Consider the following 19,189-nt stretch of genomic DNA (forward strand, 5'->3'; position numbering starts at 1 on the left):
CAATAAATAGCAGAGCATACTTATAAGTTTTATTGAAATAAAGGAAAATACCCTACCTATGAAAGAATGAAAATCAGTCCTGCCTATAAAGCAAATATTTTCCTAGTAAGCTTTATATAACACCATAAAGCCCTTACCTCTGATGCATAACCTCTCCTGCAAGGCAGAAACAAAGAAATCAGTATTAAACAACTTAAGAGTTTCAGATTAAATAAAATTATAGATAAGGGCTTTTTTTTTTTTAATCTGGGAAAAAATAAGGTAATTTTTACTAAAAATTGTCTCAGTGAGAAATACATTCTGTGGCAGTTTATGAGGACAGGAGCATCGAGGTTTCATGCCTGCATTACTAAAACAATTACCAGCCCAGACTCTCACGCCGCATCAACAGCACACCTTACACAATCTATCTCAGTGGTGTATAATAACACACTTTGACTCTCTTATTATCAACTGGATTAAAAATATTCTATATCATCTCTAACCTAGACAAGTCTTGATACATATAAGATACTCATTTGGGGAAAAGATGTGTTTTATACATGAAGAGCATATCGATACAGGATAAAAATGACCTCGATGCCTAGAATATATTCTTCCAAATGTTGGTAAGATGTTTTTTTGTCTGTTTGCATCAATTTATTCTAAAAATAATGAATGCAGAATACTGACTAGCTTTAAGGGTCAATGACATTATGAGACATAAGAGCTGAATACTTTCATTTTCATTTCATATTCAGTATTACCATACAGATTTATAAAGTTCATGGACCACAAGTTGGGGAAATGTTCCACTGTACTTGAGAGGGGGAAAAAAAAAAAAGTATACAATGCTTTTAGTGTTGAATGTCATTAATTATAACGATTTTTTTTGTCTATTATTTACAGTTGACCTAAAGTACTGTACGTATTGTATGCTGTTATGAACCAAGTGTACAAAGCTAGTAACTGCTATGTAAAGACACATAACTTTAAAGTCCAACAAAACGATCTCTCTAGAGAATTTAAAATATTACAAGGCCTTGACAAAATAAGTCTACTTATCTGAACAAATCTTAAGTGCTTAAGGCATTACTGATTGAAATGGTTGGTCATAATGGTAGTATAATGCTTACTTAATCTTATTGGCAATTCATTATTTGAAATGGTTCTTTAGTGAGTTTTGCTTCTAAGATTCTGCCAATAGTTATGAGAATGATAATCCTTCTAAAGCATTTAGAAGTTTCCTCAATTTGTATCTTTCAGAGAACAGATAATGACAGCTCATACTCTGGTTTTAGTAATGAGAATTGAGTCACATATGTGATATAAAGTGTCCAACCAAAGCTGGACTTCATTCTCCAGGATATTTAAGCTGACTTTTTTCATTAGCAGCCTTTTCCCTACATGTAGAAAATAAAGTATCAAGAGATGAACTACACTGTTTTTAGTTAACTTTTAGTTAACAAGTAACTTTTTGTTATCTTTCATGTGGTTATTTGTACTGTTTGTCTCAGCTCAAAGGCAGAATGTGACTTGGAAAAAGCACACAACAGAATCACTGTGCATCATTGTCTGTCGGCTTTCAATTAACACGACTTCCTGTTCATCCTTCTAAGACCAGTCATATAATACTGATGCATTTTTATGTAGATTATATCCAGTGTGTATTAGTTATTCACTTCCCACCTTTTTTATGCATTAAGCTTACTTTTAACAATAAGGAAAATGTATGGTAACCTACTTTTGTCTTTTAAAAAGGTATCTAATAATTTCTTACACACTAATTAGCACATAATGAATGCAGAAGAAAAAAATGGTGTTCTTTTTCTGGAGGTTGGCTGTCAGGTTGTGGGGGCTCAGGGATTGAGAAGAGGAATAATATTTTGGCCTGTGTACTCAAAGAATTATTTATAGGTCTCATGCTGATGAAGTCAGAGATCTCTAAACAGAATGTGTGAGTAAAAAACTAGATTAAATATAAAACATGGGAATGGATGTTTCATTTGAAAAGCCTAAGATACTAGTAAAACATTTAGACTAAGTAAATTTTATAAGGCCATAGATACCTACATAAAATTGATATTTGGAGTTTTTATATTTCTTTGTAATTATTTAGAGAATACATTATCAAGGAATTTCTTTCACATATCCAAGAAGTCGATACAAAATAGTTTTTAAAAACACACAGTCATATCAAAGGCTTACACACTCATGAATAATACCTTGTCAGAGTCCGCCAAATAGCACAAGTTCTCATGCATATGACCGGCTGCCAACAAAAACTCCAACTAAAGTGTTTCAGTGAAAGAGAGAAAAAAATCATGTTCAAGAACCCCAAGAAGAAAATTACTCTTGATTTGGATGAAAAGAATCTGAATCAGAGGAGCTAATGAAAATCATTAGATTTATAGCTTTTTTAAAAAATCTGATACTATTAGGGATGACAGACCAAATACTTGAAGAAATGTCACATAATGTAAGAGCTGAACAAAACCTTTGGAATGATGCATTATAGGGCCCTGAGCCTATATTAATATACTTAGAGTGGAAATGATCAAGCAAGACTTTTGCCTATATTTTGAAATTGTGCTTTGTTTTCCTGTGTAGACTTTTATCTTCTACAATATTAAAACTGCAGAATAAATCAAATAATTACACTTGTATTCAAAGTGGGGAATTACAAATAAAATTTATTCCATGTGTTATATGGGAAAACCGTGTAATTACTTGCTGGTCAAGTGCAGCTTTCATTAAGAAGATAGCACTTAGCTGAGCTGATGCCTTTAAGACTTTGCCGAGCTGAGTTCTGAGAACAACTACAACATAAAATTTCTTTCTGAAGTATACATTTTTATCCTATTTGCCGAATACAAAGAGTAAAGGCTTATATAAAACTGATGACAGTTCACTAGATATATTCCTTCTTGATTTCTATTTAATGTGTTTATATTTTATTTGTACAACTAAATTTGGATGATTTATCCAGAGTAATGAAAGGTAACTATTCGAGGCACCTGGGTGGCTCAGTCGGTTGAGCCGCTGCCTCGGCTCAGGTCATAATCTCAGGGTCCTGGGATCGAGCCGTAGTCAGGCTCCCTGCTCAGCAGGAAGCCTGCTTCTCCCTCTCCTCCCTGCCCGTTCTCTCTCTATCTCTCACTATCTCTTGCTATCTCTGTCTCTCCCTCTCAGATAAGTAAATATAATCTTTAAAAAAAGATAACTAGAAATGAAGCTAATATACTTTTCTAAAATTTTGATAGACAAACATTATTGATAAACTTAATAAAATTTTTTTTTATTAAAGTATTCTTTTTTTTTTATAAAGATTTTATTTATTTATTTGAGAGAGAGAATGAGACAGAGAGAGAGAGCATGAGAGATGGGAGGATCAGAGGGAGAAGCAGACTCCCTGCTGAGCAGGGAGTCCGATGCGGGACTCGATCCCGGGACTCCAGGATCATGACCTGAGCTGAAGGCAGTCGCTTAACCAACTGAGCCACCCAGGCACCCTTAATAAAAATATTTTTAATTTTCATCAAATAGTAACTAAATTCATACTAGATAAACCTTCGTAGACATTTATTGAAACTTATTTTGATGAAACTGATTAGAATTTCTTTATTAAACTATTAAACTGGAGAAAAATATTTTCTTTGAAGGAGAATCTTCTGATAAAATTATAATTATGAGATGATATCACATTATGAGATGATATCAAAATGTGGACAAGCAAAACTGAAGACCACTTTAAACATCTGTGGGAAAAATGAAATGTCTTACAAAAGCCAACAAGATTTATTTTCATTATAAAGAAGGGAAGAAAAAACATAATGAGAAATAAACAGAGTAAGACCATAATTGAAAAAGTAAAAGATTTTTCAAATGTATAAGCATACTAGTAAGATAAAAGCAAGCCAGAATAGAGAATGTTCTTGTAAGAAAACAGATGACTACATCTTACAGCACCTGGGATTTATTTTGGAATACCATAATATCTGTCAAATCCTAGATTTCTAGATACATAACATTTTTACTTTGGTAGTGTTTAAACTTACCAAATACATGGCCTTCAAGGAAAGAACAGAACCTATGATATCATTTTTTTTAGATTATTTTAACAGTTTGCTTTTTTTTTCTGAAGCACTCAATAAAACTATGATCAGAAAGTAAACGTAGGCATTACTGCATTAACATGCTAACAAGCCATTGGTTTAAGCTGGAGATCGAACTTTCTTGCCCACATATTCCCATTGAAAAATAGATTGAAATTACTTACTTTTTAAATAAATGCAGACAAACAATGCTACTTCGTAGTTAAGAAAATTAAGGTAAATCTATAATATGAGTTAGAAAAGATGAGGTTAATAATCTTTAAAAGTAAAAAAAAAAATGAGGAAAAAATAGCATTGCACTGAGTTTAGGGTAAAAGAATGGAATCTTCTTTAAATGTTCAAATTTGCCTCCTCTTGAAGATTTCAGTCAACAGAAGAGTTGTCCAGTTAAAAGAGGAAGAGCATTACAGTGAGGCAGACTGACTGTGAGGTGGGTTCTCAGGGCCCTCGACAATACTGTGCAAACTCCCTTGGTCGTGTTCAGTGACTTCCACACTTTCTGTCTCTGGAGGACAACTACTTCCAAGTCTTGAGTTGTGTGTTGGTGGAAAGTTTTTTTCGATCTGACTGTACATGTTAGCTACCGACTTTTCAAGGTCGGCTAAGTTTTTAATATGCTTGAGGATGCCCTTTGGTTCTCTCTGGGGATCTGCACGACACACTGTTGTGGGTGCTGGTGGCTGTGGGACAGAGGGCTCGATTTCCTCGGTGGGTGTCACACTGACAGTGTGCTTAACAGCTGGTACACAGACACACTTAGTGGATGGAGCCCAAGTTGGAGGAGACAGAGGAGAGGGAAGAGGGGGGGATGGGGGAGGGAGGGAGGCGAGTGAAGGTAGAAGAGGTGAAGGAGAAGAAGAGGGAGGAGAAGTGGGGGTGGAAAGTGGAAAAAGTGGAGGAGGGGGAGGAAGAGGGGAGATATTTGGTGGTTTGGGAAGGATTTCAAAAATGTTCCTTCTGGTTTCAACTGTCAACATACATGTGGGTGTCTCTCTCCTAAAGACGGGGGAGTTTAAAATGCAGGGCACTGAAGGAGAAAGTTCCAAGGAACAGTCAGCAGGAGAAAGGATGATACCAGGTTCGGACTGGAGTTCCACAGTTCTTGAAACAGTCGGCAAAGTGGAGGAGGAGGACTGAGGCGAAGGAGAGCAACATGAGGAGTCTGAAGACAGAGATTCCAAGGGCTCTGCTCCACGTATGAGCAGTGGTTCACCGTGCCTTGTTTCTCCTCTCTTGGCAACATTCGAATCTCCAACTGGAGGCAGGGGATTACTGCTACCTCTTTTGTTTGGAAGGGTCTCTGTGGTTTCCTCTGCACCTTCCTGCCTGTGGCTTTGCCACTGCTCCAGCTCTATGGTTTCTGGTCCCCTGGGAAGTTCCCACACTGGTCTCTGAGGGAAGCGGACCGGCTGATTCCACATCCTCTGAAACATTTCTCTTGGGCCCCTCAGGGACTTACTCCGGGCTTGTGTTCTGGGTAAAAATGAGTCTATAAAATCTGTTCTTAGTAAAAAGTCTGAATTTGTTGGTCTTGGATCTAGAGTTTCCTTATAAAGAGTACTGTGGATACTTAAGGTGTCCTCATCAGATGTCAGTGTGTATTTTCTTGCCGACTTGGGCTGGTTGTTCTTAAGGGATCCATCTACATGAGCCTGCTTGTGAGTCTCAATAGTGCTGGAAGAAGAAAAGGGCATCACAGTGTGGGGACTTTTCCTGTCTTCCAAGACTGACTTATTTCCCCTGCTTTGTTGGAAATGGTAGAGAAGGAAAAGACTTGAAAGAAAAGAAGATAATGAAATGTAAGGAAACAGGTTGTGACATAGCTTTCACGAGAAAGATGTCTTTATGGTTCTCATTACGACTTCAAAATATAAAAGGCCAAATAACACTAATCTACGGAAGCCAGACATTACTTTCATGTCCCCGTTCTCAGAAAGGTAGGGCAAGAAAAGCTTGAGAGCTGTGAGTAGCATGATAAATTTTCATTTTTTTTTTCCTTTAGAAAAATGCTTCAATCTGTAGACTGATTTTTTTTTTTTTTTTCCCAGTTAGATACAGCAAAGTATCCATGACCACACATAACAGTTCCCTTATGTAGAAATCATGATTCTCCAAATTGCAAACCAGCATTTTGGCTAATGGTTTCATATCCTTTGCTTTGGCTGAGGGTGCTCAGAGCTGTCTGTTCGGGGAAAAGGATCCTTAGCTGTATCTGATTCAGTAACATTATCTCTCCTCTCAGTCATTCTGTTCTGGAGCTAAAAGTACTCTCCTATCTGAGATAAAGCTTAGAAGAGAATACAGAAAGGAATTCTCTATTTCCTAAATTAGAGAATTAAAGTCTCCAAGGACAGGTGGGAGAATTTCTCTCATAGAGTTAAGTTCAAAATCACAATGGAGAAATTGGAGTTATGCTAGAATCTGGACAGAGATTATTCCCTTCCATTTCAATTTTAAGCTGAATCCATTTTAAAATGCTATAAACAGTACAAATAAGAAGAGGGGCTATTGGTATGGATTTTGAATATTGTCTGCATCAAATTTTGGTCAAGACCAACTTTAATGAAAAGACTTATGTTCAAATTACATAGTTTCGATATCCCTGGAAGAGTGGCTCATACACTGACACTGAGCTTCAGTGGCTGAGAGTGATAAATAAAGTCAACCAAATGAAAGGACATAAGCAGGTGTCTGTAATGAAAGCATCGGGACCTTTCTCCCAGCAAGGCTGGCTGGTTTTCAATAGTCTCTCCTCAGATTTTGCTCTCAAGCTCAAACAGAGTAACATTTTCTTGATTATTGTTTAATATTTACCCACACAGCAGGAATGAAATAAAAGGAAATACTGTGAATAAAAATTACGTGGCCACAATGAAAATGGAGAATGACAGGTGAGGGAATAAAATGCTATATAAAGCCGAAGTTGTTACTGAGTCATTTCACAAAGATACAAACTACAAAGGGAGAATCCTCACAAGTGGACCTGGGGTATCAGGCCCACCTGGATAATTCGGGAAGGACAGACAATTTGGATTAAGCAGACATCAAACCCTTCTCCTGATCTTGCAAAGTCATTTTTTTTTAAATAAATGGACTTCACACATTATTTGGCAGTTTTTTAAAAATAGATTTGTTCTTGGTTTAATTCTTCTTGGAAAGAACTATCTATATAATGGGACCACATCACTTTTGATTGAGAGACACCTTGAAATACTTTTAACAAATTAAAAGCGAGAATTTTGATACACTTCTTGGGAGGCACAGGTTTTCAAGACACCAAAAGGGAATGAGGTATGGAAGGTAGAACTTTCTTTTTAAAAGGCAAATGACTCCATGGTAAAAGATGAGGATTACTATATTTAGAGTAAAACTTAATCTAGTCTCTTGTATCTTTTTTCCCTAATGCCTCGTATTAGAATGATATTATTTACTTACTTATGCCTATGTATCCACAGGTGGGAAAGAGAAAACATGCGACAGAAAAAAAAAAAAAAAAAAAAAAGAGTTTGAACTATAGTTAATTTGAGGTGATTATGAAAATACTAACAGGAACTTGATTTAAACATTTGATAGGTATATCCAGAAAAGAAAATGCATGTTTTTGTATTTTCTTTGTATTTACTCGTAAGAATGATATGTAATAATATTTTAGACAAAACCATATGGCATTTCTTTGGTTGTCTCATCACATAAAATAGCTAGCTGTCCATTTCCTATACCTAGGTAAAATTCACCTTCATTACACATGGTTGATTTCAATCCCAAAACAGATATTTTAAATGAGATTCTGAGAATTATTTCTATGTCCTAATTGAAAAATTAGTCCACACTGATTTATGAAGAAGGTATAGATACTGTTTGGAACAAAGTAAATATACAAGTTCTGTGATGACTATTACAGAGCAACTGATGAATCTGTATGATGTTATTAATTAGATCATTAAGGTTTTTTTCAAAAAGGACCTTTGATTTTTTTTCTTTTAAATTTGATAATAATTCATTTGAAGCTAGTCTATTTTCTAGTAATATATGGTTAGAATCCCGGTATAAAGTTTTTAAATAGATAGGTTAAACATTTGTTAAAGATATTTAAATGTGCAGAACTCAAAATACTTCATTAAATGCGTATTATAATTGCAAAATTCTCTAAGTCTACCACAATTTTTCAAATAAAAGTAGTCCTTAAGTGTTGCTATTTGAAAATGGTCACCATCAAACTATATTGATTCCAGATGATGTTACAGTATATCTACTTTTGTTAAGTAAAAATGAATATATGTCACTATTTTCAGATAAAACAAAACTTTACACCTAAGTCTTTTTTAGTTTCTGAGTATTTTTTTGCTGGAGAGAGGTGGTTAATATAGAGAGAATCAAATCGTATTGGCTCAATTCCTACATTCACCAGTAATTCAAAAAGAGACCATCATTTTCAACTCATTAAAAAAATTTAAAAACTGTATTTAAAAGCATGAATCCTGTATCATATTATTTTAGAAATAAAATGCCAAGCACTAAGGTCTCAAACATTAAATTCAATTTTAGCATTAAGATATACAACATAAAAATCAATTTTAACATTTTTAAATCTTCTTAACATCACCTTGTATAATAGTATTAATATGGCAAAGAATATTGATACATGTGGTTAAAACCAGTTTTTCCATTAAAAGGTAAATTTCATAATTTTTGAGGCTTGCTTTATTCCTACTAGTAAATGCTACAAATGTAACACAGTCCAATGTGTTTTAGTCCCTCAGCTCCACCAAATTCCAGTTGCTAAAAGGTATCTTGGATTTAATTCAGTCATATTCAAAGTTTTATAACATCATTGGTTGTTGTGCATGTCATGTCCAAAAATAGTTACTCTTTAATTTTTAAAACACAGGCAAGTTAAATAAATCCAAAAGGAATCAGGTTATAAGGGTAGCATCATTATGGGAATATCTGTGAAGTCTTTTCACAATAATTTAAACGTTTTCCAAATGTGGATGATTTGATAATGCTTAGAGGTTCTAAATATTGCGGGAGAAATACTAAGCTATCACAGTAGTCTCTTTTGAGAGGAATATAATGAAAAGCATATTCTTTAAGTGGTTGGATATTTAATATTTAATTCTTCATTTAGGTTTCAGATTTTCATTACTCTGTTTTATGATATCCTAAGATAGTATCTTTAAAAAGTCTATGATTTAAACCATAACATCAGTTTTAAACTACCAAATAGGAGTTGGCTTTTGATACCAAATCAGGAATTACTATTTTATGATTATGCTTTATTTTTCCTTATTTCCTATGAGAAAAAAAAAATTCAGAATATATTTTTAATTTTGGAGAAAAAAATGTATCTGCATAATTGTGAAGGGTTCCAGATTAAATAGACTATTCAAGCTAGACATCTGCACATTTTATCTTACTCAGTTTTTAATGTTTTTTGTTTGCTTATGTTTTGGTTATTATTTTTCAATTCAACTTTTCTTAGGTTCTCATCTTAACAAATTTTTTTTTTTTGTAAGAAAAATGTCGTAATTCAAGTAACCTGCATTTCCGCATCAGGTTGAAATGAAATACCCCCCAGCATCCATCACACCCACCTGTGAGGGCAGCTGCAAGGCCTACTTACATGGTGCTGTCCCCCAGCTCCTCGTACAGGTGCGCCCCGGGGGGAGGCGGGGGCGGCGGGGGCGCGGCCACGGGTGCTGGTGCGGGCGCTGCGGGCTTGGCGGCAGGTAAGGCCGACTGGATTCGCGCTGTCTTGGTGCACTCAGCTTGGCGGCTTGAGTAAGGCAAGGATGTTTTGGAAAACTCATTTTAGAAATCATGTATGTATCAGTTAGCATACGAACCCACTAAAAACATCAGGAACACAAATATTCGAACTTATAAACTGACAGAATTATAAAAGCATCCCCACAGAGTATCTTTCTCCTATATCCTCTTCCCCTTCAGTTCTTTAAAAGATTTACCCTTGAATAACGGGTAGAATTCAGTAGAAATATATGCAAGTTAAGTGAAATAGTAATATTAAAGGTGGGGGCAAGCTATCTATAAAAATGTGATTAATAATTGGTGTTTATTCAATGGATCTCATAATTGGAAGCAATGCTGAAGATGCATAATGTTCAAGATACATAATTTTTCTTTATCTTTCATCATCCATCTGTTTAAAGAAGAGTTATTTTCCTTAAAATGATTTGAAACATTTTTGACATTCGTTGATAGAGGTTGTGTAGTTTACAGAGGATCTCTCTCCTAAAGAGGACGGGGATGGCTAGCTTTGGTTTCCTTTGGATACCTAGGACACCCGGGATTCTATCCTTAGAGCTTTGCAGCCCTTTCTGAATGTCCTGGACCCCAACGGTTAGTTCCTTCCTCAAAACCAAGATCTCAAAGTGTGGAAGCTATCAGAGCAAATTGCCTTTTTTCACATTTCCCCCCTTGTATCCCAAAGTGAAAAACCAGCTCGCTTCTGTATATACAAAAGCACAAGAGAATTTGAACTAAAAAGTATACACCTCCTGCAGATAGATACAAGGAGTATCTGGGGTTTTTCTTTTCATAGTATGTAAAATCATATGCAAGATGTTAATTATACTTACACTTTAAACCTGTTTTGAAAAGCAATGAGTAAAAAAGAGAGAAATTTACATTAGAAGTGCGCATTCATAATATTTTAACATCTGATTTATTCTGCATGATGAATAATTTACCGGTTAAACTCATAATGACACAGACTTAATGACACAGCAGGAAAACTAAGTATCTCCATTCAGAAAGTCAGAATGTGGGAGCACTTTATTATTACTGGCAACATCACAGAAGCTGTGAAAACATTCATTACAGGGAAACAAAGAAATGAACTAAATGGAGCAAAAAAAAAAAAACTAGATGAAAACATGGAGACATGAATTTGAACTCTGACGGAGAAATGGAATACTAAAGATGATCTGATCGTTGTAATCGGCTTCTCAGCGTCCTGGGTGTGTTACAGGGATGGAGTCAGGCAACAAGCCCGGATTATACCCTGGGCTTCTCTTTGCAGCAGAGGTTGGAAGGTGCCCCTCCCGGGTCATGAATCCATGGCACTTTCTTTCCATATTTGCCCCTTAACTTTTCTATGTATAGTGAATTTCAAAAACGAATGTTAATACGAAAGAATAGCCATCCATCCAGTCTTTCTTATAAGCAGAATATAAAAATATGAACGTTAGATGTGTAAATATTAGAATGTTACTTTGAAACATGAGCAGTGCAAACCTCATTTTGTTTAATTCTGTTAGTTTACAAAAAGCTATAACTAAAATGAATTCATAGAGTGTCGATCTGATTACTGAACTAAAAAAAAATTATATCATTTACAACATATTTAAATGCTAAGCATCTTAGTGGTTTGTTAAATTTCAGACCACTGAGTATAATGTCTAGGATGCTTCAGTTTTGTTCACTGCATTGTGTGTCAAATATAAGAGGTTTCCTCCCTGGTTTTCTTGCTACAGGATTCCTTTGGGAAGCAGTGCAATGAACAAGAATAACTGTAAGACAGATTAGATTTAACATGAAAATTAATACTGGCTTGATGGCTTAAAAATTTAAAACATTTGTCCACTCTTAAGTTGGTTCATAGGCTTTAGATTTGGTGTATCAATTGATTTGTTAAGGATACTTCAGACTCCAATATATCAACCTAAATGTTGTATTTGCAACTTCACATCGCTTTTGTGATGAAAGATATTCCTATGGCATCTTCATGCAGAGCCTACTTTTCAATTTTTAGGTTGGAATTACCTTGCTTGATTTAATTCAAAAGAAAATTCTCAGTGTTCGAGAACAAAGACAGCAGTTTAAGAATACGTAGGTGCTGGTTGAGTCCTTCCTGTAAGTATTTTAAATGATGAAGGACAGTTCTGCCATTATTCCTTCCTCTGTGTTATGTCACTAATTCATATGACTGTAGATCCCTGTTATTTATTTGCATTTTGGGGTACCCTTAGGGCCACCACTCTTCTTAACCTATTCCAGAACTCTTTTCACCAATCATTATCAATACGGATATGTTTTAAATGCCTAGACCTCTATCACAAAGGTTCCCTGCACCTAGTGTCAAATAAAGAATAGCTTACTAGACGACTTCGAATACAGATGCTTACATTAGCTGTAATTACTTCACTACTTTGAAGGGCCTAAATAAGATAAATATAGATATTTTAAATGGAAACATTTGCCCGTAGGAATGAGAAAAATGGAAGGCCTCCACAGCCAAAATATCCTGGTCGTATGTTACAATATAGGTTCTCACAGGGCTACCCAGGAAGGAAAAACCCCCATGGAAAATGACCTATGGCATACCACGATTTTTAAGTGATTTTGCCAACACAGATGCAAATTTAACAACATGGATACAATGCTGTCGCGACCATGTGGTTAGGTCGCAGACCCTCCTCGGGACCAGGGATATCTGCGCATGTCATTCCACTGCATATGACACTCCCTAGGATCCCTGCTACCTTCCCTCCCGAGGCTTGCAACCTAAGAGCACGAACATAGCCACAGGAGCTAACCTAACAGTCCTATCGGAGGAGAACATATTAGGAGCACGGGAACATTGAGTACTCTGTGGGAAATGCTGGAAGTTTGTTTTGATTTCCCTTAAAGGAAGGCCATTGGGTGCAAGAAGGATACAGCAGTCCCCAAAATGTTTGCACCATTCCTGTTTTGGGACTCCAAAGCCATGTCCCCAGGGGTGGCTTTTCAATGATCCCATGTTCTGATCGAGGGATACTTACTGTCTGTAGCTGACCAGAACCACCAAAATGGCAGGAATACAGCAGAGGATGATGATGAAGGCCAGTGCCAGCAAGGCCCCTTCCGTGTAGCCCAGACTTTCTCCTCGCTTTTTAATGCTGGTCACTGCCTCTGGAGTGCGGATCTCCAAAATGCGTCCTCCTTCCCCGTAATGCGGCTGGAAGTCTTTATTGATATCAAGCAGTTTGCCATCCAGAAATCTTTATTGTTAGATAAATAGTGAAGTCAGTGATGTTAACAGAAAAAAAGTTCTTTTTTTAAACAGATTTTTGTAATATCTTTTAGTATTTTCTTTTAAAATACTTTTGTAAACTATTAAAAATATTTTAAAGAAGATAATTTTGTAGTATCTTACTATTTTTATTAAATATTAAACTTTTTAAAAATAAATTTGTGTAACTTTGAATATTTTCTTTAATTGAAACACAAGCTGAGTCTTATGAATTAAAAAAAAATATATAAAAAGCAAGAGCAATGAAGAAGAGCAACTACCACCGATAGACACATATCACAGATATTAATAATAATGACCCTTACTTAATATGCTCACAGACTTGAGAAAAATAATTACCAACATCACTGAACTTAATATCACTCCGTTGAAATTATATACATTATTAAGTTATTCAGGTGAATAAATATTCTAAATTACATATAGCAGAGTTTAAAATTATATCCTGCATTTTGTCTGCTTGGGTCCTCAGAATGATCCCGTAGCACAGAATGTTATAATGCTAATTTACTGCAGGCCAGAAAGCTACACAGTTAGGGCCACGGATCTGAGACACCAACCCAAGCCTTCAGGCTCCAAAATCTCCATTTGTCTTGTATGTCGACACTTTCAAACTCCAAACCTTTAAAATGACATTTTATGGGCAAGAGGTGAACAAATTAAAAGGTGTTTCCTGTCTAGACAGAGAACACCATTATGAATGATGCAGATAGCAAATCAGTCAGGACGACAGGAATTAGCTAATTTAACCCAACAGTTCTTACAAACTCTTCCTCTAAATAACGCAATTCCTACTGTGGGCCTCGCATTGGGGGGCGGGTAATCAAGGAATAATTGTTACTTAATTTTATTGGATTGAATGATTTTGTGACATATTTTATGTTGTAATTAGCAGGTAATAGTTTTTTTTCAAAATTCCTTGGGAACATTTGCACAATCCCTTATAAATACTACAGTGTTGATGTAACAGTTGTGTTCTTAATAGCAGAAAGCCACACCATGTCTTAGGTATTTTTGTTTTTGAATTTTTAAAGATGTTCATCTATAAAAATCAAATGTCTTAACTATAGAATATTGGAAAGCACAAAACTTTCCAAAAAGCAAAATTACTCATAGGCCCCCAACACAGAGGCTGCTCACATTTTGGTATATCCAAATTGAACCTTTTTTATAAATATCTTTTATTCTCATAATTACACAGCATATACGAAGTGAAAACTATTATTTTAGAAATATATTGCATAATATAAGCCTCCACACTTATGCTGAAAATGTGGAAAACACAAAGAAATGGGAAAAAAATTTTTAAATGGCCTCAAATTTCACCATCCCATGATAACAAAGTGCCCCATGCTTGTGCATCTTACAGTCTATTTTATCCCTTTTGAGATTTTTTATTTTAATTTTCTGAATGATCATGCTGACTTTATATCTACTGCACAGTGTTCATAGCTTCCTTATGGAAAAAATAAAGAGATGACCCATATCAGATATGAATTCCACTGGATAGTTATTAGACTTGCCATTTAAGAAATTTTTAAATGGCCTCAAATTTTACCCAATGGCTTGGATAACTCAATTTTAGTTTGAAAGGTGCACATGTTTTTACTCAAGTTTTCATATGATAATATAAGGCAGTTAGAATTTTCGTTGTTTTTGTTTTTTGTTTTTTGTTTTGTTTTTTTACAAATATGCTTTTGTAGATATAAAATATACTTTTATAGCATTTTTCCTAGGTTATTTTTAGGTCTGTTAAAAAATATAATAAAGACTGAACCATGGTTCCAAGTGCTAGAATAGAATGATACCACATTTTGTTTGAATTGTTTATCAGATAAGGTAAGAAGTTCCAAATAAAGTACAGATTGAGTTCTGTTGCAAGAAAACAGTATTAGAAACTGGGAAGAATCAGAAGTAGAGGTAGATCATTAGTATGGGGGGAGAATTCACTCCTATCATGCGGAATCCACCAGATGGACCCACTTCTACAGGATTCTTGCATTTGACATCCCATCACCTGAGGGAATATTCCTTAGTCTTTTTACATTCCAAGAGCTCCATTATTTTGATATTTACTTTGGTTTATTTCTCAATTTAGGTAAATGTTCTCATTGTTTCATGGAAGAGTGGATTGCTTTTGAACCCATACCTTGTCTAGAATATCCTTCTTTTTGCTTTCTACATGCAAAACAGTTTGCCTGGGTAGGAATTCCTGAGTCACAACATTTTTCCTTAAAAAACTGTGGATCCGATTCCCACTGCCTTTTGACATTCTATCGTGCACATGGGATGTCTAAGGCTTAGCTAATTTTTTCTTTCTTTATAATCGAGTCACTTTTATTTGTTTCAGTGGTATTAAAACATATTCAGATACTTTTCAGTGACACATGACATTTTCGTTGATTCTGTGGGAAAGTAATGGAGTCTTTTCGTTATATTTTTAGTTTATGTTTCTGTAATAACTACTAAAGTGTTTTACCTCAGAGATGCCTACACTTGTCAGGTTGTATCTTCAATGTCCTCTACATATATTTTGATCTTTTCTTTTTCTTAGTGTGCCCTGAGCTTCTTATGTATATACTTTATGCTGCCAATTTCTTTTTCAGATGTTTCCTCATTTCGGGCTAGTTTGGAGATTTTCCATACCAAGGTGGAAAAAGTGGCCCCCAAACCTTCAGGCTTTTGTTTTATACTTTTTCTGATTTGGAGACAAAGCTAGCTTCCATGTTGGTCCTTGAAGAAGGACTCTGAGTCCTTATGTGTGTCTAACTGACCCACAGCCAGGCAGTGAGCAGAGGACTGGTGTCCTGAGGGGGAGGCAGTGTAGACCCCACCACCAGCACCGTGGTGGAGAGCCTTGGTGGGGTTCTTTCACCAGAAACAGGGAAGGATTCAGGGCTCCTCAAACACACATACCATTTCACTGTCCCATACGGTCTTGCTTTCTATTAAAAATGTTAAACTGTTTTCCAGTGGTTTCTGGAGGAGAATATTTACAGAGATAAATTCTACCTCTGAGTCATCAGGATGTTATTTCTTTTACTTTGTTTTTCAGTATTTATTACTGATCCCATTTTGCCCCCTGCTTATTTATCTTAGGAAGGAGATCTATCTGTTAGATCTGCTCTGTTTTCCTGATGAGTGAGGGACAGGTGAGGCTAGGTAGGGAGAGAGAGGGAGGGGGCCATAGGATCAGGCTTACAAAATTCAAAAGTGTAGATGAAAGGAATCCATAGATAGGGGAACAAACCAGACCATCCTGTACTAGGTATCAGAGGTGGGTCTTGTTCTAACAGCTACTTGTGACCAAGAAAATTAGCGACCCTAAAAAGGAAGTAAGCCGCTGAAGGTGTTACCTCTAGTCCCTGCTCTATGGTGGTAAAAGGATTTAAGTTCCCTGGTTAACTTTCTATAAAAGACCAACCCTAAAAGCCCTCAGTGGCAACCCAGCCAGGACCCCTCTCACTCCTGAGAGCTTTTTCTGTATCCTTGCTTAACTTCTATCGCTTTACTCACTCTCCTTTGTCCTTGAGATTCATTCTTCGACTCTGTGAGACAGGAACCTTGCTCTCCCAAATCACTGAAATGCAGTAAATTCCTAAGCCAGTTCCTTGTCTTCTGATTCACTGTGCTGATGGAACACATGCAAACACGCATCCCTGCCTCTGTTTACTCGTGTGGGTCTCGACTGTCAAAGTATGGTGTGTAAGCACCAGCTGACCCTGCATTTTACCTTGATGGTTATCATAGTGCAATGTACATATAAATGTAGAGATAAAGGGGAGGGTGAGCAGGAGTATGCACTCTGTACTTCACAAAGCCCTGAACCTAGATGGTAGAGGGGTGGCTGCCTCTTTTCCTGGTAAATACCCTGTTTCTGGGTTTCTGAAACAGGCATACAGAGGGAGTGATGGTTAATACATCTGCCCACATCCATTCCACCTGGATAAGGTTGTTTTGCTTAATAAAGCAAATCACGGGTAGACCACTATTTCCTTTATACAATTCCAAATTATAGACTACTTTATATTCCTTAATATATATCATACTCTATTTATAGTAAACTAGAGTATAATATTAGTTTTCCATTATTTAATTTCTCACTATTCTTAATTTTTATGTTCTTTTTTTCCCCCTGGTCTTAGGAATTTGAAAGAAGCTTTATAAGAGCTTGGTAGTCAGATTCTATTTTAAAGTATAAATGTGTTCTTATACGCTCTATTGTAAATGCAGTTTGTAGAGCGTACAGGCCCTTCCTACCTTCTCCACTTCTCCACCATCTGGACAATGTTAAACAGGCTGGATGTATAAAAAGGTGCATGAGCTAAAACTGTATTTGCTTTTTTTAAACAAATATTTAGTTAAGTTCTATTTTAAAGCAATATGATTTGTTTCTGCTAAGGGTGCAGAAAGCCATAAGAGCCTGACTCCCACCCTAATGACAAAAAGTCAGGTAATACGAAAATTGTAACTTTTTTGCAAGCAAAATGCCAAATGGCAAAGAGTGATAGTTTCCTCCACAGGGACATGAGACCGTGCACCGTTTCAGCTTTCACAGAATGAGGAAAACGTGGCGGCCAAAAAAGCAAATAAAAGAAATGAGCTAAAATGTTTTAAAGATTTATTCATTTGAGAGAGAGAGAGCACAAGAAGTGGGAGGAGCAGACTCCCTGCTGAGCGCAGAGTCAGACTCTGGGCTCAATCCCAGGACCCCAAGATCATGACCTGAGCTGAAGGCAGACGCTCAACTGACTGAGCCACTCAGGCACCTGCAAATGAGCTAAAATTTTAATAAATTTTTAGAAGCTAAGTGTGTACCAACATGCAAAGTTGGCGTAAGAGATCCATGAACTCAAAGGGGGGGGGTTGGCATTGTACTCACTTGCAAACTGTTTTCCAAGGACCCCGATAAGATAAACTAGGGACAAGGCTGGAGACAGGAGAGAAATCCCCTTCTAGTGCAGGGTTAGAGGGAGCAAGCAGCTAAGGCTGGAGCACCTTGCAATTCTTCGGACCTGTATCGCTTACAAAGCAAGAGCCTTAAGCTGCAGAAAGAGGGAGAGGAAGTATCCCAATCCCTAGGGGTCAGGCTAAATCCACTGCTTCTGGGGAAGAGGTATAAGCAACAATCCACTCCATGTAGAGGAGGAACAGGCATGCTCTTGGGCCGAAGACCCTGCACAGAGTAGAGGTTTCCTACTGGTCGGGAGGGGCAGGGAACACTCTGACACCCAAGACACACCACAAAGATGGTGTAGTGAGTAGCTGCCATGGGAAGGAGGGGGAGAAAAGTGAGAGAGCCTCAGCCCACGTCCCAGGCACGCAGGCTAGACAAGGAGAAGAGAGAGCCACCCACCCACCTTGCTGCATGTCCACGGTGAGGGAAGAGCCAAGCAGTGAGCGGGCGCAGTCTGCCCCGATGAGAGGGGTAAGAGAATGCAAAGTTCCCAGGGCCTGCAGGGAGACCCAGCAGCGGAGCCAGACCAGACACAGCCCAGATGCTGGGACATCAGACAGACTTTGATACAGCTCTGCTTAGATTACAGAATCTAGCAGAAAGCAAACAACATGCTTGAAGTAATGGGAAGTTCAATAAAGTGGTAGGAATCGTAAGAACCAAATGGAAATGGAAGCTTTTTTTTTTTTTAAAGATATAAAGATGAAGAATTCCTTTAATGAGCACATCAACAGGCTAACAGATGAATCCGTGAACTTGAAAACAAGGCAACGGCAATTATCTAAAGGAAAGCACAAAGAGAACAGAGGGCGAGGAGAAGAAGACAAGAACAGACAGCATCCAAAAACGTGGAGAAAAATGAATTTTAATTGGAGTCCCAGAATGAGAAGAAAGAGAATCTAGGTTATAAGAAATACTTGGAAAGATAATGTCTAAGGATATTCTAGAAATTGAAACAACATTAAAAACCAAAAACAAACAAAAAAATGCAGATTCAAGAAGGTCAAAGAACCACAGCAAGAATGAAAGCAGGATAAAAGGAATATATATTCACTGCAAAAAAATCTAAGTGATTCAGATAACCAAAAATAAGAAAAATCAAAA

At 36.6% G+C, this 19,189-nt stretch overlaps 1 protein-coding gene across 7 annotated transcripts in view; it reads right to left on the minus strand.

Annotated features, from left to right (window-relative positions):
* PCDH15 (protocadherin related 15) overlaps positions 1–19,189 on the minus strand; it is a 1,707,782-nt gene that overhangs the window by 18,832 nt on the left and 1,669,761 nt on the right. For 6 of the 7 annotated variants that reach the window (XM_078077809.1, XM_078077807.1, XM_078077810.1 and 3 more), the window contains 2 exons: positions 12,878–13,096; positions 9,718–9,870 (listed from right to left, as the gene is read on the minus strand). In XM_078077809.1, coding sequence (XP_077933935.1) covers positions 9,718–9,870; positions 12,878–13,096 — 372 coding nt within the window. Of the gene's footprint in view, positions 1–7,529; positions 7,536–9,717; positions 9,871–12,877; positions 13,097–19,189 lie in introns of all 7 variants that reach the window. The other variant, XM_078077813.1, reaches the window with a different exon arrangement.

Source organism: Halichoerus grypus, chromosome 7 (genome assembly GCF_964656455.1).
Source record: "Halichoerus grypus chromosome 7, mHalGry1.hap1.1, whole genome shotgun sequence".
Lineage (NCBI taxonomy): Eukaryota > Metazoa > Chordata > Mammalia > Carnivora > Phocidae > Halichoerus > Halichoerus grypus.